Source organism: Paralichthys olivaceus, chromosome 8, assembly GCF_024713975.1.
Source record: "Paralichthys olivaceus isolate ysfri-2021 chromosome 8, ASM2471397v2, whole genome shotgun sequence".
Classification (NCBI taxonomy): Eukaryota; Metazoa; Chordata; class Actinopteri; order Pleuronectiformes; family Paralichthyidae; genus Paralichthys; species Paralichthys olivaceus.
In genome coordinates this window covers 6713960-6740129 of record NC_091100.1, presented here as the reverse complement: position 1 = coordinate 6740129, position 26170 = coordinate 6713960, and the positions used below count along the sequence as shown (strand labels likewise).

Genomic DNA, 26170 nt, shown 5'->3' with positions numbered 1-26170 from the left:
AGAGAGTGAGGATAAATTGAAAGTGGCTGAAAGCCAAGCTGCCAGTTCAAGGTACCCACAGATGTCACCATAACTTGCTGTTCATGGCACAGGCGCCTACACAGCATAGTTTGGTTCTATTAACAAACCCAAGATTAGACTCATTGAAATGAATGGATTTTATTGATTTGTGAAAGCTTTGGTGGAGCAGCAACACTGAAACAGCAGCGTGGTACAAAAAACAATCTATCAGTGAAGTGAACAGCCTCCTCTGACAATGATGACACCAGCTAAAGTGCAGTGTCATCACACAGAGTGGGTGAAAGGACGTCTTAGAGGACATACAGGGATTATTTTTTCAAAACTACAACCCATGAGGTCGAGACACAAAGGGACATAAAATGTCCTGAAATATGAAGAAAATAACGTTGTTGTGCAAAAGCTTCTCACCTGTAATGAATACACTCTGTTGGTGTGGCCCTGCAGCGTGTGGAGGCAGGTCTCCGTCTCGGGGTCCCACACTTTAACCATGAAGTCGTAGGCACCGCTGACCACCCGTCGGCCATCGTACTGGACGCAGCGCACCGCCGCCACGTGGCCCATGAGGACGTGTAAACACTGACCCGTCTCGATGTCCCAGACGCGCAGTGTGGCGTCACGAGAGCCACTGACCACCCTGAGAGGAAAGAGGACACAAACAGACGGCATGTCAGGGACATTGAGTAGAAAAGCAAGATGAATGCATGAGTCTCTTGGTGGAAAACAAACAAAACAATTCAACACAAGTCTTAATATTGAACAAGATTTTCCCTGATAATTAATTTTTTCCAACTCTTCCATTCTGTGAGAATAAATTCTTCTCACACCTCCTCATTCATGCCATGGCAGCTCATTGACAGAATAATTAAGCAGGTATGAACACTTTCTTTTGCTCCTCTGACGATGAGTAACCCTCAGCGTCACATTCATGTTTGTACTTGAATGTACAAAACACCTCTTTGACTCTAACAGCCGCCTCGTCCTCGTGGAAAAGAAAAGAAAAGACACGTAATAGGTGAAACTCCCCGTAGGGAGGAATGCTTGTGAAACCTTTGCAAGAGTTTGCACCAAGGGTGTGATTTACATCTATTTAAAAAGTAGAAGAAAAACATTGAATTAATTCACTGATAGACGCTGCTTGATTTAACTTCCACTAATGCTTCTAGAGAGACGTTCCTCCATGTTATGAAGTTCTCATTTTCTATTTCTCTCTTTCACAGGATATTTACATAGAAATAAAAACATACTGTAGATACACTCAGCAAATTCTCTTTATAAAAACGCCTCACGGTGCTACAAAGATGGAAATCACCAACATGTTATTCACTCTCTGCCGGCAGCTCACAGCGTTTCCACTGGGTGAGTAATCAAATGCTACACACAAAAAAACCTTGCTGGGCCCTAAGGCGAAAAGAGCACTTTGAGTCTGGAGTGTAATACTGAGTGAATAAGTGAGCAGCCGTTCACTTAAGACGCCTTACAGGGTCTATTTAATCACTATGTGACCCCACGCTCTCTCCGTCACACAGGTACTGTCCTCTTTCACTGCTGCAGAGCTGCTCTTTTAGCTCGGTGGGATGTGGGTTGTGATTCATACAGAACATTGTAAGAAATACTTCGACATTGTGGAGGTTATGCTTGTTCACTCTTGATGAGTTCAATGAGAAGATTGTTGTTTTGACATTCAAGTTTTTTTAAAATATGGATTCAACAATAATATATATGGTGTGAATTACAGAGCTTAAATTCTTCTTGGAAAATAATTATAGAACATGACAGAGGTAGATACACTATTTAAAACATTTTCTGGATGTGATAATTAAGTAAAGGCAACATTTCCACCATGCAGTATTATACGTATACATCATAAACACATGAAATGTAAATTTAGCGACATCTACACTTGGATCTGTAAAGTCATTCAGGTCATGGTATCTTCAGGAGTTGTACATGTATACAAACACAACTGAACTCAGCTAAAGCTGCAGTAAAAAATTATTTTCATTACTGATCAATCAATTTGGTCCAAAATGTGAGTCAATAGTGATTATTATCAAGATTCAGACAAAAGGTTTTAATGTTTCTTTAGTGAAAGTATATGTTAGTATTGATGGTTGCATTGACAGTCCTTTACCCTGCACATGTATGTAATCTGGGAAAAAGAACCGTGTTTCAGGGACAAGATTATTTGTCCTTCAGGCTTGGACGGGCTCCAATAGAAAAATGCAGCCTGTGATGCACCAACATATTTTCATAACGCTTCGGGTGATGTCTTATAAATGTCTTATAGAGATATTCAGTTTAAATCCATACCAAGTTGGAAAAATGGCTAAAAACACCAGCTATTAAAAAAGTAGTTTCCTGACAGTTTCAGCTCAACATTTATGAGCTACATTTTTATCATTAAAGATTATTTCACTGTTACACAACTTAATAAGGCGTACTGGTGTTTACTCGTGAGATTTCCACATACCTTTTCTCATGTAGGTGCATGCAGCGCACTGTTGAGGTATGCCCATAGAGGGTGTGGATACATTCTCCTGTCTCTGCGTTCCAGACCTTGAGTGTGCGATCAGTGGAGCCGCTGATAATAATGTTGTCTCGCATCTGGGATGACCACACGCCCCCTGTGTGGCCCACCAACGTCCGCAGACACTGAAAACAGAAGAAGAAGAAGAAAAGTCTTGATGAGTAAAGTTCTTTGTAAGTTTCAAAGACACTCAGGGTGATTTTATTCATACATATTATAAATGAGCTTAATAAAAATCACATTTGGGATTTTTTTCCCTGTGCGACCATCGGTTTCCTTCAGGGAAAAAAGACAAGTTGAATTAAACTTGTGTGACCTTTAATGTGAAGGAAGAGCTCAGTCACTTCTACCTGCTGCTGCTGTACTGGGACACAAACTCGCTGCTGCCTCTTATAATTGCTTTTACTTATCTACTGCAAAAGCAGCAGATTTATTCTCTTTGCAGAGAGGGTTGACAACTGTCTTCAATGAAGACATATGCAGATTGGTCTGCATTAGGGATGGTAGATTAGCTATTGATCACAGTAGTTATGGAAATCATTCAGATCAATTGAATGTGGGTCTCCACGGTTTGTCTCATTTGTCCCTCCATTTAATTTTCCTAAATGCATTAAATTAAAAGTCTTTGGGGAGAGTGGAGGAGCAAACTGTGCAGGTTGTGGTTATGTCAGGCTCAGCAGTGTATAACATGTGACCCCCTGACTGCAGCTGATAAGCCACATGTGCAGTGAATGGTGATGCAGGATGAGGGGTTTTATTGCAGCGAGTGGAGGAGGTAGATGGCACTGCAGCCGCCATCCCCCCACCCCCTCCTGTGATAAAGAGAATCACTTCATTAACTCTGGGTCAATGTGGCATGACCCTACAGTCCACCTCACCATAGTGTTTTAACTCTCTTGCTCTTTCTCTTAGGTTTAGTGGATAAAGCTGAACTACAACAGGTTACTAGATTACGTGATACTGCACATTTCAAACATGGCAGAAACATGTGGGATATTATCCAGAGTATTTATTACATTCAGACCATCCATCATGCGTCTTAATCCACATTTGTAACAGATCCGTGTTTCTGCTGTGTAATATTCGACTGCAGGTCGGCAGGTTTTTTTTCATAATCACTCTGAAGGATGCAGGATATTTTTTCCTCATGAATCGAAGCCAGTGTTTGAGGTTCCAAGAAAAAGACTAGCAGTGTGTGATTAGAGCCCACTGAAACACTGCGTGGGATGAGAGAGAGCATCTGAAATGAATGGCTTAGGCATCTTTGTCTGTGTGGAACAAACATAAAATAAACCCATCTGTGAGAGTGAAAGAAAAATATTCTTTTTATTCCTTTATATATTCTAAATATTTTCCTCTTCAATGAAAGAACAAGGTCAAAACCTAGTATGTGGCTGAGCCGTGTACGTCAATGTGTGAAATTGACTACACAATTCATGCAAGACGTCAGTGTAGGGATGTTGCGGATGTTCATGATGTCGATGCAACACATTTCAGCGCTCTGCATTTTTTTTTTTTTTTTTACTGTGGAGCTGGAGAAGTAAAGTATGTTGAATGTCCTGTTAAACTGATCCAGTCGTTTGCTTGTAAACATTCAGCTCTTCTGGGTAAACCTCACGGTTACAATTAAGGCTGGCAAATACAATAATGTAAATAATTATATACATTATTTTCCTCAATAGCAATGCAAACAAAGTCTGATACATATACATATTGCTTATGTACTGTGTAAATACAGTGAGGAGGTATTACATATAATGTATATATATAATCAAATTCCTGCTTTCCTCCTCCCGAGACTGGACACTCAAATGTGTAAAATTCTTCCAAGTTGTCCTGCTTTGCAACGTAATGATGTTGGCAGAGGAAGAATCTCTCCTGCCGCCTCCTTCGTTATTTTCTTCTAAATTTCTTCTAGGGCACTTTTGGCCAACCGAGCCACCACGATGATGTTCGATATGAAAGTGCCTTAACTTGGCATGATTTTCCCTGAAACAGCAAAAAAAAAAAAAAACCGGACCATGCTTTCAGCTTGTTTAGCAGAAAATCTCAGGGTGGAATAAGGGAGAGAAATGAAACTGGCGAGGTCTAAAGGTTTCCTGAGAGTTTTATTGGGATGTCAACACATTTGCCCTTTTCCATTTCTTGTGCTACTGGTTTGACGAGATGGGTGTGATTTACTGATTGACTTGACAGCCTGATGATATGTTATGTATGCACTGATAATTACACTGTGCTTTCCTTCACTGATAAACACATTTAGAAAACACATCAGCCTCTGACGTGCCAGATTGCCTTCATAAATTGAATTCAGTAGTAATCTCCCCATGTCTAATCAACTTAATACCCCCTGTAGATTCACAGCTCCAATGGCAACCCCTGATGTGTGTCCTTTAAAAGGACGTGAAGGTAAACTGGGTGTCCATGCAGCTGAAGCATCTGTCAGAGGACACGTCTCCCTCGATACGACAGCAGTCCGCAGGTCTGCCATCTTAGATCTGCCTGACAGCTGAGGTTGCTGCTGACAGGCACCACCAAGGACATGCGCTGCTCTGTTAAGCAGCAGACAGCCACCTTTGAAGCAATGATATGTGCTGCTGCTGTTGTGTGCTCGGATGGAAGATTGACGTCTCTCACTGAAGATGGAGGACAACCCAAAGACAAAGGTCTCCTCTTGAGTGTTGTCTCAGCAAAGGAAAACAGGCTTTTTAAATTAAAATTCCTTGAATCGCACATTCAAACTTAAAGTAAAATTCTTCTGTGACTTTGAAACTCCAGAGTTTGCTCAATCTCTGATGCAACAGTTTCACCACAATCAAATCCCCATTGTCTTACCTGATCGCTAAGCAACGACCCACTTCTTCCAGAGGTGTGGGAGCATTTACATATGATGTGCTCATATAATAACTCTCTGATTGCCTCTCAGCAAGAGTTAAATTCGCTGTGTTTTTATGTTACAGGGTAAATCAAGGACAAGACAAAACCTGCTGCAAAGATGAAACTCAAGCAATTATCTGCCTTAATGTTTTTTGTATTACAATTTAAAATGTAAGCCGGATTCAATCAAATAACCCTGTTGATGTGATCTGCTCTCTGTGATATAAACAGGGTTCTCACTAGAATTTCTTTTCCAGGACTTTTCCAGGGATTTTTCCAGACAATTCAAGAGAGCACTTGGTCTCAAACACAGGAGCCCTGCATCAATGAACCACGAGTTTGATAGCTAAACAATTCCCAAACAAATCTTTTTGAGAAAAAAAAGATTCCTTCATCTATCTGCATAATATCTGATGCAGTATTTAGAGCTGGGTTGGGGAAACTCACACAAGTACATTACAAGTACATTTTGACGCTGCAAAGCTATGCAATATTGCTTGACTGGTCCCACACTGTGCGGTTCACAGGGGAATCTTTGTGATCGCTCTAAATTGAACACAAAGTTCCAGAGGAAAAGCAGCAAACGTATCTGAGAGGAAGTGTGAACACTCTCTACCTCTGGCACAATTTGTCCACAGTGTGACCAATTTCTTTTTCCATCCTATCAAGATAAATTCTCTGCCTGCAGCAGAAAACCACCAGAACGGCACTTTAAATGAAATCAATGAAAGAAAGAAATACATCCATTCATCTTTTTCTATCTACCTACCTATATATCTATCCATTTATCAATCTATGTTTAAATTAATCGATCTAGCCATTGTATCTGTCCATCTATCATCCATCTATGAATAAATTAATCCATCCATCCATCCATCCACCAATCTATCTACCCATTCATCTATCTACGTATCCATGCATCCATCCATCTACCCATTCATTAATCTATTAAGTATCTATCTACCCACCCTTTCATGTATGCATCTATCTAATGAATGCCTTATATCTGTGATTAATCTATTCATCTATGCATCTATCAATTCAAACATTCAACCTGTTGTGTATCTATCCATTCAACCACTGTTCATTGATCCATCCATCAGAACCACTGATCTCTGAGAGTATGAGGTAATTTTCTCTTCTAATCTTTAATAATCCACCAAAGTCATAACTGATTTGCAGCAATGGCTTTTGAATGTTGAATGTAAAAGACCCAGAATCAAACCCAGGTGACGGAAGAGAGAAAAGAAAACCAAGTCTTCACTCTCATGGCGTCAAACTTCACGAGGAGAATGTTTAAAGACTGAAATACGAGTTCCTCATCTCGGCTTATCATCATGTTTCTACCTCGTATTGATCGAGTTCTGAGTAAAGCTTAAGTTCTGGTGTTAGTGACTGAGCTGTGGAAGGCTGGTCTGAGATTTTCTTGAAGTTGGGGATTTATGGAAGAGGTAAAAGGCGCAGCAAGGTCACACCAATCACTTTTTACCTGACAGTTATGAAGGAGAGGCTTTCCTAACATCTTGGTCATTTCCAATATGAAGGAGAAGAAGATATGAAGGAGATGAGGGATGGATATTGTCGCGTGGACTCGGAGCTACGAGACGCATTCATCACAAACCGTGTAACATTTGCAATCTCTGATAGCCACTTATAGGCCTGCATCTCACAAGAAGGAGTGGACGGCCAGGAAAACATAGCAATCAAGTCCTCAAATAAGCTGGCAAAGACAATAAAGGATGCTGACAGCAAAGAAGAAAACAAATGTAGGTTCTGGTAATCCCATTGTATTTTTACTTTACAGTTTTACTGGCATCGACAGTCACTTTACGTGAAATGGTCGTCTAGGCTTAATTGGCCATTCCTCTCCAGCGAAGGATTCTCCCTCTGGTGTTAAGAGCTAAATAAGCAAAGAGATGAAATCCACTGAGGGGATGTGCTCTGAATACACCACCCAAACAGAGATGGATTGAGGCTCATCTCCTCCTCGTGACTAATGTAAGCAAACAATTCTGAGGCGGATTTGCATTGTAGAAGCAATGGACACAATGAACTGTGCGTCTCTGACGTCTGAGCGCACGGTGGTCTCATAAAAGCCGCTGGTGATGTGACTCATCGCACACTTCCACCACCAATGTGGAGCCGCTGTGGCTGTAACTCAACAACTTGTCATCTGGATACGTGTTTGGGTGAAGGAGAGCCAATTTGTGCTCCATGCCTATCAGATGACCTTGGTGAAATCTGTTCAGATCAGCAAATGCTGTGACTATTATGCGTGTAATCACCAGCGGGCCGAATGCCAACCTCACTATCTGTTAGGCCGAGACTTTGCAGGAATGAAAAACAAGCTCTCTGGTATATTGAACAGAAAGACAAACCTGCTGCTGTGTGATCATGCGGGATAACAATTTATTTAAGGGCTTTTTTAAATGAAATAGCAAATTCTCAGCCCGACCATATCTCCTTTATTTAAAGCTCATAAGGTGAAAGGACCAGGGATGGAAGGAGAAATATGCAACACGGTGGTGGACAAAGGATTTTTTTGTAAACAAAAAAGTCCAGCAAGGAGGCATGAAAGTGTTGTGATTTACAACAACCTGTGAACCTCTCTCAAACACAAGAGTGCAACGACTGCCTTTCTGTTTAACACACAGCATTAAGTTGAAGAATAAGGCCTGTGGCTGCAACAGTTCAGCTATGAATACTAACACTGTTCACAGATACGCTGTGTAACAATTCTGCAAAATGGCTCAATGTGAGACAAGAGAATAGATAGAACTGAGTCTTGCGCATGTTTTATATATGGCTGTGTTTATATGACGTGCTACATATGATGAGCAGCATGTCTTTGCAGAGAAAAAGCATCAAGCCTTCATTTCTAATCAATAAGTCTGAAAAAATTCATTAAGTTTAACCTGAACTTTGTGTCTCAAATCCATTATTGTCTGACATTGCTGAAGGAAAAGGAAGCCGGTAAGACGAAATCACAAAACAGCAAACACAGGAGCTCTTACCTTTCCTGTGATAGCCGACCAGACTTTCAGCGTGTTGTCGTCGGAGCCGCTGACGATGCGGTTGCCACAGAACTGGAGGCAGGTGATCACGTGGTCATCGTGACCTTTCAGCACCTTTGAGAAAAAGAGACGCGATGAGGAGGACGCAGGAGGACGGCGGACGTGGACTGACAACACAAATGGCGAGAGCTGAGGCTGACAACGGAACAATGACATGTCTCTGTTGCTTTATACATAAAAGCGATAAAAAGGAAAATGTCATCAAGCGCTGCAGGTGCACGCCAATCTTTTATCACAGCTGTGTGTGCGTGTGTGTGTGTGTGTGTGTGTGTGTGTGTGTGCGTGTGTGTGTGTGTGTGTGCGTGTGTGTGTGTGTGCGCTCTCTGTTTGCTACCACTGGGTCACAGGATTGCTCGCTCAGCAAAAGACACACTGAGCACACTGTATATGCAAAGGAGTATGAAGAGCACAGTAACCGCATTTACATCAGCGGTGTCCTAAAATGACCTGCGTACGGTTCTAAAGAAGCAAGGGCCCATTAAAAATCAACTCTCGCATGCTGGTCATGCTTTATGAGAAACTTCTGAACGGGCAAAAGACAAATGGAGTCTACAGATTGAAGGAGAAAGAAGATCACCCCCTGCTCCAGTTGACTTATCATTCAACACGAATACCTGACCCATCACTAACTTTCCATCAGCTCTGTACTTCAGACCCGTATTGAACTGTCTTTCTGTGACTCAAGGCCATTTGATGTCAGATCTATAAGTTTAGCTGGATGGAGGCGAACCTCTGGGGATTTCAGATTTGAAGGAAAAGATACCTTGGGTGATTTGAGGTCGCCTCTCCTCCAGTTAGTGTCTATTCTGTGCTGCCTGATGTAGGCACTCTTCCAGGGGCTGTGAGTAAAGCCAGGCTTGACGATTTTCCTCTTCTTGAGGGGCAGAGGCTCATCGATGCCTGTTAAGAGACAAACGGAAGCTGATTAGACAAACATGTTTTTCAGGTTAAAGATTTATTTTAAAAATGGGTACAACCACAACATTAAGCACTGACCACAGTGGTCCCTGCCACAGAGCACCTGCTGTTGTCTCTTGAAACTCACCTTCCTCCCTGCATTTCTCCCTCCACAGCAGGTTGTCTTCTGCCAGGATGCGCCAGTAGCGACACGTCTGGGCCGCCTGGAGGAGGTCCTTCGGTTCCAGGAATGACAGGACGTACAAAGCCAGCTGTTGAAAGACATGGGTAGGGAATGTCAGGGGTGTAAATAGAACAGGAGACACAAAGAGGACCCATTATTTACCAGAGCAGGTGTGTACAACACCTCATAGAAGAGAACTTTAACTTTTTTAAACTAACTAGACCATAACAACAAAAAGAAAAGGCAAGTTAAAGCTATAAGCTCAATATAAACATCATGAATCCAACTGGCAAGGACACACAATTGTATTTGCATTTGACTGAATCCACATTTCTATGAAAGCCCAACAAAAAACATACAATAGGAGCTTCACAAAGCAGGTAATGACGCCAGCGATACAGTTGGTTTAGCCACAGCCAGAAAATAAAGACCTTAAATCTGGCCCCTCCAGCAACAGAAAATATATTATAGTCTGCTGCCTTTCCTGTGTGTTGACAGGTAAACATTTGGACAAATCTCTCAACAAAACATCCATTTCGGCTATTAAACAATGTAGTGAAACCGCAATTAGGTCAAGTGACTGCCCTGTATCAGCATTATATAAAAGAAGGATTATGGGTTTTTAGGTTTATTTTACAGATTGAGGTAAAACCCATTAGGCAAATAATGTTTTTTCATTATGTTACACTAATCTGAGGAGATACTGACCCGCAACACGCTCTGTGACAAATTCAAGGGCATCGTTTTCTTGATTTATTGGTCTATAAAATAATAGAGCGATACTGGGTATTATTTGACCAGATGCTCATTAGGGGACATGTTTGTGATGCTGACAGGAGGGTATTAAGTTTATTTACAGATTAACTTTCTGTTGATCATTTACTTAATTAATTCACAAATTGTTGCGGCTCCAGTCTAATCCAAGTTTAGACATAACTCTGGTCAACTCTGAGCTGAAAGTCAAATTTTCTGTGGCAACTACCAGTGCAGGCATGTGGCACTAAACTTTGGCCATGATTAGTTGTTTTTACAGTGTTTGTTGAGACCACAGAAATCTGGGAGGGCTTCATTAACTGTTCTCTTATAGTTTTAGAAATATCCTGAGCCTGTCTTCAAGTATAAAGAGTTAATTTCAGGTTTATTTCTAATGGCTTGGCCAAAACTAAACTCTATCACTTAAAAAGTCTGTTTAAGCCACTGGTCATTACCAAGGTTAGGGATATTTCAGCAGTGTTAAGAATGGACCTCTAGTCAGTGATTACTTATAATGTGTGATACATGCAGCCTTCTGCAGCCTTTCAGTTCCAGCTGTATGAACAGTGTGACCACAGGGATTGTCCTGTTAAATTTGACAGTGCCCCCTGATACATTCCCAGCGCCAGAGACTGAATTATGAAAATAATTCAAAGGGAACAAGATAAAATAGAAAAGTAAAATAAAGAGGAACAAAAAGAGCATTAATGTCCTGGTGTAAACACACATGATGCTGTTTGCATTTGGCTTTGGAGCATGTGGCGCTGACAGCCTGAAATCTTACATCCTATTGCCTCACTCTCTATGCTACCAACCCCTGTTTCATCCAAACATCTGCCACACAGAGACAAGGTATTAAGTATTTGATCAACTCTGCAAGATACCGTGGATTGAGGCTGTTTTCTAAGAATCCCTTATGTGATCTTATCGTCGCTGTGGCACTTCAGATCGTTAGTATTGCCAGTTTTGTTGCAGAGCAAAAAACAAGATACCCAATATGGATGCAGTTAGATGATGGGAGGGAAGACAGGGAAGGGATTAGAGCTGGAGGGGAAGCCTCATCTCTCCCATTCAGAAATACAGCTACAACAAAGGATTCCCGTGGGAGTTCAGGTCAGAAGGAAGAGGCAGGAAGAGGATAAGAGGTAGAGAGGAAGCAGCAAGTGATAAGAGAGAAGGGGGGATGCAGGAACTCACCTCTTTGGGCAGCAGGGAGATAAAGTCTCGCTGAAACTGCGGCTCGATCACCTGCATCATATGCTTGACTTGTGTGGGCTCACAGCTGTCAATCAACTCATCCAGCGCCAGCAGCTTCTCTGGGCCAGTCCAGCTCTGGAACACAAGACGGGGGAATATTACATTTAACATACTCAACATTAGATTATATTATATTTTATGTGTTCAAACTCAATATCAACAACAAAACTGTATATTATTCAAAACTGGAAGTGAATTATAAGCAATAATAAGAAGATGAGACAGTTCGAGTGCTGAGGGTATTTTTCCAGACATGTGAACGCAGGCATGTGGAAGCAGACTCGTTAAATCAGAAACTCACAATGCACAATCCCACAAAAGCTCACTAGTCAACTAAGTAATGGGTCAACTCCAGATAAAACTCAGGAATCCTGACCCTCCGGATGTTGAGGTGCAGCCTCTATTTGACTTTATTAATTGGTGAACTGGCCACTAAAGGTGCTGAATTATACGTAGGAGTAGAATTAAGTTTAACACTAACATGAAAACTTTGAGGCTTTGTTCCTTAATTTCCCTCGAGATCAGTGACAATGAGCCACACACACTTTTATAGAACTGAAGTTACATCCAGGTAACAGGGTAATTTTACATTTTTCTTTCTGAAAAAAAGAATAGCACTGTGCAAATCGTTCTGTTTACATTGATTCATACACAGCTGCAATTATGGTGAGCAGTTTTGTTAGACGTCTGGAAAGGGAGACTTACAACAGCCTTTTTTAAACTTCCTTACTTTTGTCTTTGCCCTGAACAAACTTCTCTACCATCGGAAACATGTAGGTGCAAACAAAAGCAGCTCAACGGTTTTTTGTATTCCATACTCCATTGCCATGACAACAAGACGTGCAGTGACATGTTTGAGGAGGTGGTAGACTGCAATAACCTACACATATAACTACTGTCTGAATGGTGGAGCTCTTTGAAGCAGAAGGTTTCATCTAGTTTGACGTCTATTCACCTTTCAACAAATTCTACAAATCTCTGACTGTACGTGGAAATCATATCCTGATAACCCTTCGTCCTATCTGCTTCTTTACCATGATTGAAGAGCAGTGTTGAATTTGGTTACTTAACTTTCTTTATATTGAGCTGAATTACAACGTTTTTATTTTGAAAAGCTGTGAACTTGTGTCTGAAGATAACGTAGATTGCGTAACAAAACTCTGAAATAGCAAACATGCAATGTATTGTTCTGCGGACTGAGCCCCACAGCCGGTCTTTACTTTCCACCGCTCAATTACTGCAGGTCACTTTTACAGTTTTACAAAGAAAGCTGCAACCAGCATTACCACAGGCCGAGCAAACAGACCATTCCAAACAGACGGATTTAGAATGTGCACTAGTATTTTTAGCATCCCAAGCAATTGTGTATGTGAATCACTGGTGTCAATGAAAAAAAAGTGAAGCCAGTTTAAATTATTGAGTTGCACAGGTTTGTAAGATAGCTTAAGACCTTCGTTAAAGCTAAATGCAGGGTTATTTATTGTATCACTTACATTTCTAGCTCAGTATTGACATCAACAGGCAGCTACAGAATGAACAGTTTCATATTTTACAGGTGAGAACGAACTAATATAATAAATCTTTATCTTTTTTCCTTTCTATTTATCTCTTCTTCTGAGGTTCTTAAAAAGAACTTTGCAAGTTGGCCATCACAGGTGGTAATGCACGAGTTGAACACTGTCAGCACGTTATCAATTGCACAGTGACATCTGGACGGCCACACCCATCACAGCTGTAAGCGTCCAGTGTTAACTGAAAACAGCGCTGGGGCGTTACAGGCCGATTGTCCCAGTTTATCAACATCCATCTAAATGCTTCAGTGAGCTTATGCAAGTCCAACACCTTGATTAGAGCATCATGGAAAGAAGTGGCTTTGTGTAACGTGTCTGTAACTTGTTAATGTTCCCTACGTGCCCTCGTCGGCAGCACGGAGCAGCTCGAGGCGCCTCCCTGTTGCTGACAGCCAACACATTAGTGGAAAATGTGTACATCAGGAACCAGATTATCAGCAGCCTTATTAGAGCTCAGTGGGCTTTTGGTTCTCCTGCTTGAGTATTCAGTTTTTAAAATGCCGGCTGCTAAATTGCGCTGTATTGTGTGTTGCACACAACAGCCGTGGTTGTTTTTCTCTGTGGAGCGCTGAAGTCCAACAATGATTACAGGCTACGAGGCAGGATGGAAAACCTGGCACTCGCAAACCACCTGTCATTTGGCAGCTAAAAGCTCGAGGCGGGGGTGTTGGTTGCAGAGGTAATCAGGGGGTTTAGAAACCTCCCCCCCAAACACAGGGATGACCATGTATTAGTTACTTAGGTGATACAACATTTTCTCCCATAGATTTTGAGACCTTTTGTTCCAACACCACAGTTTCATAGTTCCCAACCTGAGAGGGGATTATGTGTTTCACCTGTTTAGCATTTGTTATGTTGGTTTTCCAAGCCAACATGCAAAATGTTTTTAAAAAGCAAGTTCATTGGTAGTTCAAGACCGTTAATTAATCCTTATGAGGCTGTAAACACTGCAGCAGAACGCTCCTGAATATTTACTTCAAATCATACTTCTTAAGAGCTCAGTGTTTTCAAGGAGTTTCCGGGATGAACCTGAGAGGTTAATTGCAGTTTGTGGTTTTGGGTAAACACATATTTCCTGTCCACATGTCAGACCCACTTCCTTAAATGTCCCATAACTTCTTTCAAAAGTCTCCTGAGGATGACTGAGACACAAGCCTGTAGTCAACATCTGTGATCACAAAGCTGAAATTTGAACAGGCAGGAAATTCACAATGGCTCCAGGCTACAATTAATTTATCATCATGATAATTGACCACTGCTAAAATACTTAACAATAAAGTATCTGCAGAAAAAGTCCTACTAAGTTCAATAAAGATCAAGCACTCAAAAAGAATGCAACCTATAAGTTTACTGATGTTTGAGCTACAAAGACGCTGAGGGAGCAATTATTTCATCTGTTATGTCCCCCATGGTGACGAGCTCTACTTTAATGTTTTATTTAAATGCATTTAAACAATGTAAAGTCATGTAACTGCATGTTTGTTCTATATAAGTAATAGTTTGGGGAAACATGCTTTTTTTTGTTATATTATCAAGAAATAGCCCCAAACATTAATCTCCATAAAATCACAACATGTCTTTGTTTTTTAAAACAGGTTTTTGAAGAGATTAAACAAACGAGATGTAACGGGATAATCAGTGACCTTTACAGTTGCTGACAGGCAGATTTGGTTTGTTTCTGTTTATAAGATAAGATATTTGGCTGCTGGCTGTAGATTCATCTTTAATGGAGACATAGGAATGTTTTCAATCTATCTACTTCACAAACTAATCCTTTAATGTAAGATGTAACTTTAGCCATCACCGTGTGTGTGTCCTTGTGTTTGTTTTTCAGAGTGCAGAGTCAAAATAATACCAGAAGTTTGAAAGTTTTAGTTCCTGCACTGTACTACTTTCATATTTAACAGCAGCTACAGGCTAGGACTGGACCGGGGAATGTACAGAATGTAAATTAACTTTTTAACTGCTGGTTGTCAGAGTGGTAGGTCAGCTGGGTTGTGTCAAACAAATCCACGTCTGACCCACTGATGGCCTAATGATGTGGAAGGATTTCTACTGGTGCTCCTGACGGTCAGACTGACACACTGGTCTATTGTGAGTGTGTGTGAGGGAGAGAGAGGGGATGGTGAAGGGGCTGCACACAGCTCTAAAACAAAGATGTTATTAACAGCTGATGTTGTGCAATGTGAGGGGAAGAACTCTACCAATTATACAGGAAATCAGAGAGACCCCATTGAGGCTAATATGTTTAAATGAGGTCTGGAATCATTAGACCTGATGTCTAATGTGAAAGATATTGTTCTATTATGTTGCATCTGTTTAGAGAATTATAATATAGGAAGACTTTAACTTTAATGTATAGAAATTAATGCAGTATTACCTTACAGTGTATTTGCTAAGTATTGCTAAAATAGTTGGGATAAAATTTTCCCCTTGTGAGTGTACACATAATACCAAATTATCAGAAAGAGAAAATTGCTCTTCTGCGAGTTTCTCCCATCTCCAAACACGATCTCTAGAGCTCAGCCACAGTGAACATCAGATTTTTGGTCACCTCTAACCAAGGCCTTTCTACTCAATCCCTCAGTATGTGTGGGTGGCCTGCTCTCAGAACAGTTCTGGTTGTTCCAAACTTCTTCTTTTAAGAATGATGGAGGTCACTGTTCTCTTGGGAACCTTCAATGCAGCAGAAATGTTTTCACAGCTTTCTCCAGATCTGTGCATTGATACGATCTGCAGGCATTTCCTTCAACCTCATGGCTTAGTTCTTGCTCTAACATGCACTTTCAGCGGTGAGATGTTGTATACAGACAGGTGAGTGCCTTTAAAATCATGTCCAGTCATTTGACTTTACTGCAGGTGGACTCCAGTCAAGGAAATGTTTATATTTAATACATTTGGCGCAAAGATCTTAAATTCAGAAGTTTTATTTGTCAATATGAGGTATTGAATTTTAGTTTTTTTATCATGTGGCTGCAACAAAATAAAATATGGGAAAGGTAAAAGGGTCCGAATGCTTTCTGAATGTCTCAGTGTGTCCACAGCCTCTACAGACACACATTTTAATCCCTGAATTGGTTGGAAATAAGATTAACGAGTGTCTTTTCCAATTTTGCCTATGATGGACACAAACTGACAACTTAAAGAACCTTAAGTCAGCAATACTGTCCTTGGATAATGCAGTAACAATAAATGACGAGGTAATAATAGGCTTAGATCTTCCTGCAGTATGACAACATCTGTTCAACTTTTAAAACAGACCATAAGTCTACAGTAGACACATGTGATCTTATAACTCCTTTTACTCCGAACAGGTACGGCTAATTCCAATTCCACGCCACACTGCCTGTGGTAATGTGATGGGCCAGAACAACACGGCGGCAATTATCTTGGAGACTAAGTGAACATTGATTGGGCACATCATCTGCTTTTTGATGAGCTTTTGCTCAAGGGTTCAGATTCACCCAGGGGGGAGGAAGGAGAAAAGTAGAATAAGACTCACCTGAAATGTTCGGAGCCATTCTTGGAGACCCGTAGGTGGCTGGATTGAGGTGATACGCCGTCTTTGTTGCCCCTGACTATTGGCTGTTCTTATGTGGCCAAATGTGGTGGGTGTGGCTGGACATGGAACAATTCCCGTCGGGCTGAAATGTACAGGGGGAAAAAGAACTTAATGGACGTATAACAAACAAGAGAAGAGATAATAGATATATTGAAGATATACAACAGACATTAAGGAGTCACCATTAACAAGCTCTATTAAAAACACATTATGAGGATGTTTATTTGTGAACGGATTCATTTCGCTATGGCTATTGTAGATATTTCCACTACGAATTATTTTGACAACAGCACTAACACTAAAGATGGCCTGCGGGTAAATGGGACAGCTTACATTGTTAAATTAAATATTTAAAGATGTTCTTTAAAAGCAGTTTGCCCTTTTACACAAGCTAAGAGCAGCTGTTTCCTGTCAGTAAAACCACGTAAAACATGTTTTCTTTTCGGTTTATGGCAATTAACCCTCCATTGTTTATTTTTTGTTTATTTATTGCTTATGTACAACAAAAATAATCAGTTGTGTTGTTATAATATCTGGAATTCAAAAATCCAAGAAGTCATTTATTGTCTTCAAACAGCAGCTGGGATGTTCTCACTAATGTTAACATATAGAGTAATAGTCCAAGGAAATCTTTATTAACAAATGCTAATAAAATACAAACTTAACACTGCACCAAAACATTGTAACTTCAGAATGATAAAGGAATTTTATGTTATTATTTCACACATTTCTTCATTTCACAGTGTCCTAGTATTATTATTATTCTCCTGTGGTCACAAAACGTGGGGGTTAACGTAAAATGCAAACCTAAATCTTTCTGCTATATTTATTGTGTAAAATTCACTGATACCAATATGTCTGTTAAAAGCTCAAATCGGATGATATTTATCAGCCAAGTGATAAAATAGTCAGATTCTAAACTAAGTGAGGGTTTATGGCAGAACTGCATTAGTTTTGGTAGGTATATGTAATTAACTGCCAGTTGAGTGTATAATTCTGATTCAGAGACTTGAAAAGAGTGAACTACAGAGTGAACCCCTCTCTTGTTGTCAGAGCCGACATGTGAAAAGCAGAGCACATCTTCAAAGGGCGCCCACGCTCCATTGTAATGTAAGGGCAGCAGGAGAAACCGGCCAGTGGGCTGCCTCAATACTTCAGATTATGCTTCCTGACAGCAAAATGGGAAACTGGGGGTCCATTTCATTACTGATTCATTTTTAATGGGAGAGGAAGCTGAGCCAGAGCCAGTAACATGGCATTTACAGTTAAGTGGCTGTGTTCAGTCTGAATTTTAATGTGGCTACATGTGAACACGTGCATTAAATATTCAGGGTTAGAGAAACATGTGGACCTGCGGGCTGCATGCTGGAGATACAGCGAGATGTGAACCATCGCTCTGTTTGAAAACAAAAAGCATCTTTGTTCATACCTTGTGATATATCTGTATCATTTATTTTCATACTAGGTGTATATAGTATGCATATAGCATGAAAATAGGGAGATAACATCTTATTATTTTCATTCTCGGAGGGGAAACAAAAGCAGGATGTTGCAGTGCAGGTCTCTGAAATGCAGGTTTCTTTACCTTGGATACTCTGGGCCTTTGCAGGGCTTTTTTCCTGAAGGGAAAGATCGGACCTCGGGGCCATGGTCCAACTTCCTTTTCATCTAAAAAAGAAAATATAGAAGAAAAACATTAGAAAGCATCACAAAAGCACAGGAGGAGACTGCATTGAAACACAAATAGAATTATTACATTGCATCCTTCTAAGATGTAAATAAACACGGGGTCCCTTCTGAAATGGTGTGAATATAATATTTTCTTTCTTCTCTGATAACTTTCTAAGTCACTTTACTTTTAAGAGAGAGGCTAGCTCTTGAAAAGAACAAAATGAAAGAACGGACACGGTTCATGGGATTTTAAAAAACAGTGGTGGAAGCAGAAAATTGCTTTTGTAAGTTACAGACTTTGTTAACATTGTGTCTGAAATTCAGCATAATAAAATACTGACACCAGAGTCTTGTAACAGCTATATGCAAATGGAAAATTAATCTTTAATGGATGGGCAAGGGATTCGGTATATTAGCATGTCCCTTGGACAACAAAAGACACCCTATACCATCCAGAGGAAATCACACATTCGTACTACTACTACTACTACTCACACAAAACTCCATGGGAACAGTGTGTTCATGTATACAAATCTTCACGGAGGGTAAAACGCGTTGTTTGGCACAGAAATTTGATGCATACTGATACGAGAAAGAAAGAAAACAGAGCAACCCAGCTCTTCATCATTCTCCATCACCTGCATGAGTACACACACCACCCAGTCCCTGTTATACCACCTACCCTACAGCACAAACAAAGGAGTCTGTGTAAAAGGAATGGGCAAGCCAATTTTTTTCATCCCATGCCTGCCACTCTCTCTGGCAACGCTTCTCACCACACATGCAAGTGATCACCATCGCATCGCCAGGTCCCTCATGAATAAACAAGCAAACAGAGAAACTGAGCACGGATTTTTAAGTGTCTCGCCAACATAAGATATACAATGTGACAGACTGGCCTTGTTCTGTGATTAATTAAATATGTTTCATGTTTAAGCAAAGACGTGATCACTGTCCTGTTGTTTCAGCCTCAAACACAGATCAAAGTGACAAAAAAAGGAACGTTATCTCTGGGTTTTAGTGCAAACTAAATAAACCGCCACAGCTACAAGGGTATATTTTGACCATCAAAACATTTCATTGTGCACAAGGCGGATTTATCCCTGAACTGTAGCTTTTTTTTTTTTTTTAACCACAATATTTTTTCACTTGTGGCACCACAATTTGTACTTGTGCACTTTCTTTTAAGATGAAAATACTTGGCGACAGTTTGTCTACAATTACACTTCAGCCTGTGCAGCAAGATGCAACCTGTACTGAATCTGTGACAGAAACCCCATCTGCTCCCCCTGCTATTGCTGCAAGAAACCACATTCAAAATGCAACTTTATTTTTGGGCAAACAATGCTCTTGTGATGTGTTTATGTGATTGTAGAGTTGCAGGAAAAGCCTTGGGCCTTCGAATCCACACTGTATGAATTTACGGTGGGATGATTATCATCTCTCCTCAAGCTGCATTTTTGTTCATCACTATAATTTGGTAAGTGTGTGTTTGCTTTTCCTCTGTTTTCCGTCTCGGGGGCAAGTTTGAGAGTCGAGAGCAGCACGCGATGTATCAAAGCAACGAAGAACCAAAGTCAAAACGACGTGAGAAATAATGTTTCGTTTAGAACCTCAGACGTGCTCATGGGTAATTAGATTAGCAGCAACTGTAACCATGCGTTAGGTTTCAATGCAGCTAGGAGTCAATGCACCAAAGCAACGGGTAGCCTGACTTAACAGAGGAATGTGTACGTGACTGACGCACACAAACATGTTCAGCAGGTTTGTTGCCCTTTGGACATTAGACTCATCTGACCAATGATTTGGGATCTTCTCCTCACATGTCAGCTCATGTGTGGCTCAAGGGAGGAGCCGTGAAAAAAGCTTCTGTAATTCATGATGGAAATGCGTAGAAAAGAGACGGCAAACTTAATCTGATTGGCAACAACCATGTTAATGTTGCCCAAATGTTTTCAAAAGCTCCACAGGTATGTAGCTTGTGTTCCACTTGTCTACATTGAAAATATCTGGCTCACGGAGCTTGTTTGATTGCCACGGAACATAAGGAGGGGTTTATAAGATATGCCTGCTCGTTACGATCTGGCGCTAAAACCCAACTGCCTTGTTCTTTGAGCAGTGATCTCACTGCAATGGCAGTTCAGTAGCCAAGGAGAGCCTGGGTGTGTGTATGCATGCGTTGGGTGTGTTTTGTGTGTGGGTTTCAGAGTGTGAGAGACTGAAAGAGAAAGGAGGAGGGGAGTGCTCAGTGGCTTTGAGCGTGTGTGTGTGCGCCTCTGTGTGCACATGTAAAAAGAAAAACCTCAAACTAAACACTGGCATGAAGAAGAGAAAAAAAAAAAGCACTGCATGTGACCAGCCTCTTCTTGTGTTTCAGTCTGGGAAAAGGTAACCAGAGAGCGCAGTGTTTGTAAATCACTACTAATCAGTCCTCCCTCCTCCTCCTCCCCCTCTTCCCCTATCTGGTCAAAAAGCACGACAGATGGATACGCAGAGAGTTAATGATATTTTAAAGACAGCAATCACTCTTGTATAATGTGTTGATTCATTTCAACGGAGGCTACATCCTGCAGCATCAGTCACTTGAAACATCATTCCTCGTTTTGCCAAACAGGGTTTCAAGCCAACATGAAAGAGTTTCATCATGTCAATCAGCACCGCAAGAGACGCAGAGACACTCGCATCTGATAACTGGCCATTTTGGAGAGAGACAGAGCCATCAGGTTATAGGACCGTTACTGCGATCACTGTGTATGTCTATGACAAATAAGTCAGTTTCTGTTGGTGCAGGCAAGAGGGACACAAAACATACTAGTGCTCTAGGGGCTGAGTTCCTGATCCTGACATCTCAGAATGAGAGAATCAGAAAAGATGCAGAATACAAACACGCAAACATTCAAAACTATTAACTACTCATTGATAAAAGATAACATTTCATTTAATTATCAGCATTAACTGAGTTAAAGCACCGCTACAGCATCTCTGAACACAAGGGATTTTAAATGATTAACATTTTTTTCTCTGTTACACACCCTTTGCGTAATGGATTCCCTTTTAATTTTTCCTGTTTGTACTCTGCATTCCCGACCGAGCGAGTATCATTTTATGACTGCCGTTCAGCATAAAAACACCCAGCATTCTTAAGGATATTCTACCTCACGCAGTCTGACACAGTGACCTATTATCTGCACTTGGAGCCTGAGGCGAGTGCACAATGTCAGGAAATGGGCTACTGCAACAGGCAAGCAGCGGACTGGTCACATGCATGCATCTCATGCAGTCACTTTGGTCAGTGCAAGATAACCACTGCTGCATAATGTAGAACCATAACAAGCCTGCAAACAGGGGAGGACTGCAGGGGAAGCTGGCTGCTTATGTGCCCCAAACTGACTATTTTACCCCCGATTCACACGCATTTTCATCTGCATGTATTAAAACACAGGCAGAGGTGATATCAGCCATCTGTATGTAGTAGACTACATGCTGCATGATTTAGTTACTGGGTTATGCGAAAAGGGAGGACCACAGTTGACGTTCAGGTGCAGAGAGCATCGAGCCAACGCTAGGGCAAAAAAAATTGGATCATGTCATTCCTACGCGAAATTCAGTAGAAGATAACGCAGAAATTACGCACATATCTGCATCCAAAATGCCAAAACCCTGGTGCACAGACACTGAATCACGGCGTTTTATTTACGTGACTGAAGTTACTAGGAAGGGAAGGGGATGCCAAAAAAACCGCGTCGCGGTATGACAATTACGCAGAGCTAACCCAACACAACATAAAGGCCCGGGCACTTATAAAGCAGCGTCTCTGGGGGTCTGCTACGCTGCTGCTCATCCTCCGCAGTGGCCGCACAATCTGCCGAGAGAGGCGCGTCAAAGATAATGAGGGCGACAGAGCGAGTCCGGCATTAAAACACCGAGCAGACGCGTTGGAAGGTGACGCGATGCAGGCGCACGGCTCTACTCACTTTGTAGAAAATCATCTTTAAAGTGCCGTAGAACCCCATCCTTGTAATCCGGTGTGTTCTCCTCCTCTTCAGTGACAGCGGGTGAAGTGCGGCTCTGTGTGCGCGGAGAGGAGGCAGCGATGACAGTGCGAGGGCAGAGGACTCTCAGGTAAATCCGCCTCTGGTGTGAACATGCTCACCGGACCGGTGCGCGTCCAGCTGGCTCCCCCGGTAAAGCCATCGGAGGAGGGAGGGGGGGGTGGATAAAAAGAGAAGGGGTGGAGGAAAGTAGAAGCTCCGCCGTGACACGCAGACTGAAACGATCGGTGGGTGAACAATGCGATGCGACGATTCCCGGAGGTTGGAGCGTGAGCCGCCGAGCAGGGAGTGAACAGACGAGGGAGAGGGAGAGAGATAGGGTGACACTCGGCAGAAAAGGGGGAGGAGTGCCGGGGGAGCGCGTCAGAGCGCAGAGCAGTGCCCTCTCCCTCCTCACAGGCTGCACGACGGCTCCTCCGAACGGGATCGGATTACAGCCTCCCCGGTGGAGACGGGCAGGAATGGTGCAGTCCGACATTCAACACGGTGCGCAGCGCAGGGAGCATCCTCTGAGAGCAGGGCACCGGCGGACGTGATGTGCGGAGCAGGGGGAGACAGAGACCGGGGAGGGGTCCGCCCATGTCCTTCTCATCCATGCACCGCACCCAGGGGCTACACCACCACTTCTATCTATGTATTATTCCCTATCTCTACCAAGTACATCCTGTCTACTTGCTTTGAGTAAAAAAATAATGAATGCAGTACTTTCACTGGCAACCGAGCAGTGGCGGTTCTAGGATTTTTCTAAATCGAGGGCCATGAGGGGACAATTATATGCCCATCTTCCACGGACAATTCCTGATTCAGTCAGATGCACATTTTAGGCATTCCTTGTTTCCCATTAATCATATTCTAATTTGTCCCATCACAGTTTCATAATTAATAATAACTGTAGTTGAATAATAACAAATATTTGTTAGTATTCTTAGTAAGTGACTCATTTTTTTTAAACTATTGACAGGCCAGGGGCACTTCCGTCTTATTTCAGCTGGGGGCATTTGTCATTACTACTTTTACTCAATCATTTGAATACATCCTTCACCAAGGCAGATACACACTTACCATAATGCACTGTGCTGCATTAAAGACTGTCAACATGCAGCAGGCAGATCACCTAGCACAAAGTACTCAGCCATTAGAACCTATCAGACGACAGTGTGAATGGATCATGTCGGCTGCACCTGCTTATTTGCACGCACACACAGAACAGGCAAATATTTGCATTTAGTATGGAAGGTAATGGCTGATTGCAACTGCCCTGTTTACAACACCACAGGCACAGCTGCATAAAAGCTACTACAGCTTCAGTTTAAAAATAAATGAACATTTAGTGCAGGTGAAAGAAAACTGTCACAACTCACACTGCCTTTTTCCAGGAGACAAAAAGTCATCAAGTAAACAAACCAGGGATTGGCTTCACCGCTCCTTTGCTTAGCTACAAAGATAAATACACCAGAAGCTTTTTGTTTGATTAATTTGGACAAATTGAGAACAAGGTATATTAAACAGTGCCTCTGGTCAACTGTGTTATGTCAATGTGCTGCAGAGAGCAGACTCAAGCACATTGCGTCGTTAAACGGACCAGTTACCATTTATTAACACTGACATTTGTGTGTGGTTTAAATTGAACGTCATAGGTTTGCTAGCTTCTGGGCAAACAACAACATTAATTTCTCCCACAGAATTATTTCAGATATCCAGTTGGACCTAACCATTAGCTGCAGTTGGTCTTGGGCATTTGCTACGGTTGACCTCCCAAGACACCGGTATTTGATCATGGAAACAGGGGACACAATGAAGGATCGTGGGAAGGGACCTATTCGCAGGTGATGGAGCATAGAGTTCAGATGCTACTGGCTGACACCTGTAATCACTGAGTGACCTCGCAGAGAAAGAACGTTTAAAGAGCAAATATTTGGCATAAGAGGTCCAGTGAAATCTCCCACAATTTGAGACTTAAGATGGAGGAAAACCAGACAAAGAAACCAACGTGACATGACCTTTTGCATGGTAATTTAAACAAAATAAAAAAAATAATGGAATCACACATCGCGACTGTGGTAATAGATATATATCATGATTATCTGAGACGATACGACAGGTGGCTAATCCGTGCATTTTAGTCACACTTTCTCACCAAACTAGCAAAGCACTGAACTGAAGTAAGCAGACACCAGAGTGCTACAGACAGCCCGTTTCAAGTTTTTGTCTGTGTGTGTTTAAGGTGGCCCTCATGAGAAAGGCCCTCTGGTTGTTCTCTGCCGGCCCAACCTTTACACAGCTCATTGGAATGCTCGGCATGTGAGAAGGGTTGCACTGTGGCCTTTGAATGGGCCGTGGCCTCCTTTGTCGCTCTCCTTCTGCCAGTTGGTAAAGCATTAACAGGCCTCCCCCCCCCCATACTGACCTCGAGCTTATCAAAGCCGAGATCCTGCTGGCCAGATGTAAAGCTAACGGGTATCTCTCTGAGCATACTCAGTTTTCACTCTGTTCCACCAGACACTGACTCCTGGAACATCTTAACAGTAAACGATGTACACGTTTTCACATCGCAGTGCAGTATCTAGCTTGTGGGGAAATGAAAATTGTGTCTCATTTGACTGCAGAAATTAGGTTTCAGCAAAAATTGCTCAGATGCAAGGCGAAAGTTAGTGAATAGATTCAAATATTTGTTTTATTTACATCATTTAATCTATAAAATGTTAAAAATATTAAGAGAATTGATTTCGCAGCAAATTAAATGCTGTCTTTATTGTTCATCATAAAAAAAATTATTTGACACTTTAAAATGATATGAAGCCGAGAAAAACAAGATCTTGATATTTTGGATGCATCTGTTTTATATTCCAACTTGATTTAAAAACCAAAGGATTAATAAAATATTAGACAACAAAGACATCTGCAGCTATTTTGATTTACTTGTCATTTTGAGCAGGTGTGATTAAGCTTTAGCTCGAATGTGAAGATGTTCTTGTCTTTCATGAAAGTAGTTTGAATATTTGGGGGTTTGATCTGTTGATTTCAATATTTAAACCGGCTTTGAGGATTAAAGAGAAAATATTTTTTAAAAGTTAGTCGTAGTTTCAGTGTTAAATGGATTATATTTGGGGATTAGTTTTCTGTTATACTTCCAATCTAGTGAGATTAGAGGAATGTGACAGGTCAGCTATTCTAAATCAGCAAATCCCAGAGGGGGGGGGGGGTTGTTCTCGACATGAGAAAAAGGGCTTTCTTGAGCAAATGTTTAATGTGAGGAGGTGAACTTGAAGGAGGCAAATACTTCCAGGGCAGTGATGCATCACTAAACAGGGCCGTGTCATTGTGTGATTGTCCTCCCCGAGGAAAAAATGAGAACTAGGGGGTCCTCTTAATAGATTTTTCTGAAATGGTGAAGTGTGAGCCCCATTCCAGGCTGGACAGATGCAATGCGCGTGGGGGGAGGTTTGATGAATAAGGAAACCATGGATCATGGCATTCGGCGGAGGATAATAGCAGCAACATCTGCATGGAGTTGAATTTACATATCCTACAGCCACCCACGCGACTGAATCATTCAAGTTTGAAGAGGTCATGTCAAAAAAAGATATTAAAGCGGGAGCCAGTGGTATCTCTTGACATCAATAGGGTTCATAGAAAATAAATGGAGAACAGAAGTCAGTACTTTCAATTATTGGCCGTTACTCAGAAACTGGAGTTTCAAGCAAATGCTGTGTTTAAACATAAA

General features: G+C 41.6%; 1 protein-coding gene across 5 annotated transcripts in view; it reads right to left on the bottom strand.

Annotated features, from left to right (window-relative positions):
• fbxw7 (F-box and WD repeat domain containing 7) overlaps nucleotides 1-26170 on the bottom strand; it is a 98671-nt gene that overhangs the window by 5262 nt on the left and 67239 nt on the right. For 4 of the 5 annotated variants that reach the window (XM_020101236.2, XM_069530025.1, XM_069530026.1 and 1 more), the window contains 8 exons: nucleotides 18309-18391; nucleotides 16664-16805; nucleotides 11531-11665; nucleotides 9545-9668; nucleotides 9263-9399; nucleotides 8440-8553; nucleotides 2492-2673; nucleotides 430-655 (listed from right to left, as the gene is read on the bottom strand). In XM_020101236.2, the coding sequence (XP_019956795.1) occupies nucleotides 430-655; nucleotides 2492-2673; nucleotides 8440-8553; nucleotides 9263-9399; nucleotides 9545-9668; nucleotides 11531-11665; nucleotides 16664-16805; nucleotides 18309-18391 (1143 nt within the window). Of the gene's footprint in view, nucleotides 1-429; nucleotides 656-2491; nucleotides 2674-8439; nucleotides 8554-9262; nucleotides 9400-9544; nucleotides 9669-11530; nucleotides 11666-16663; nucleotides 16806-18308; nucleotides 18392-22368; nucleotides 22732-26170 lie in introns of those variants that run through there. The other variant, XM_020101239.2, reaches the window with a different exon arrangement.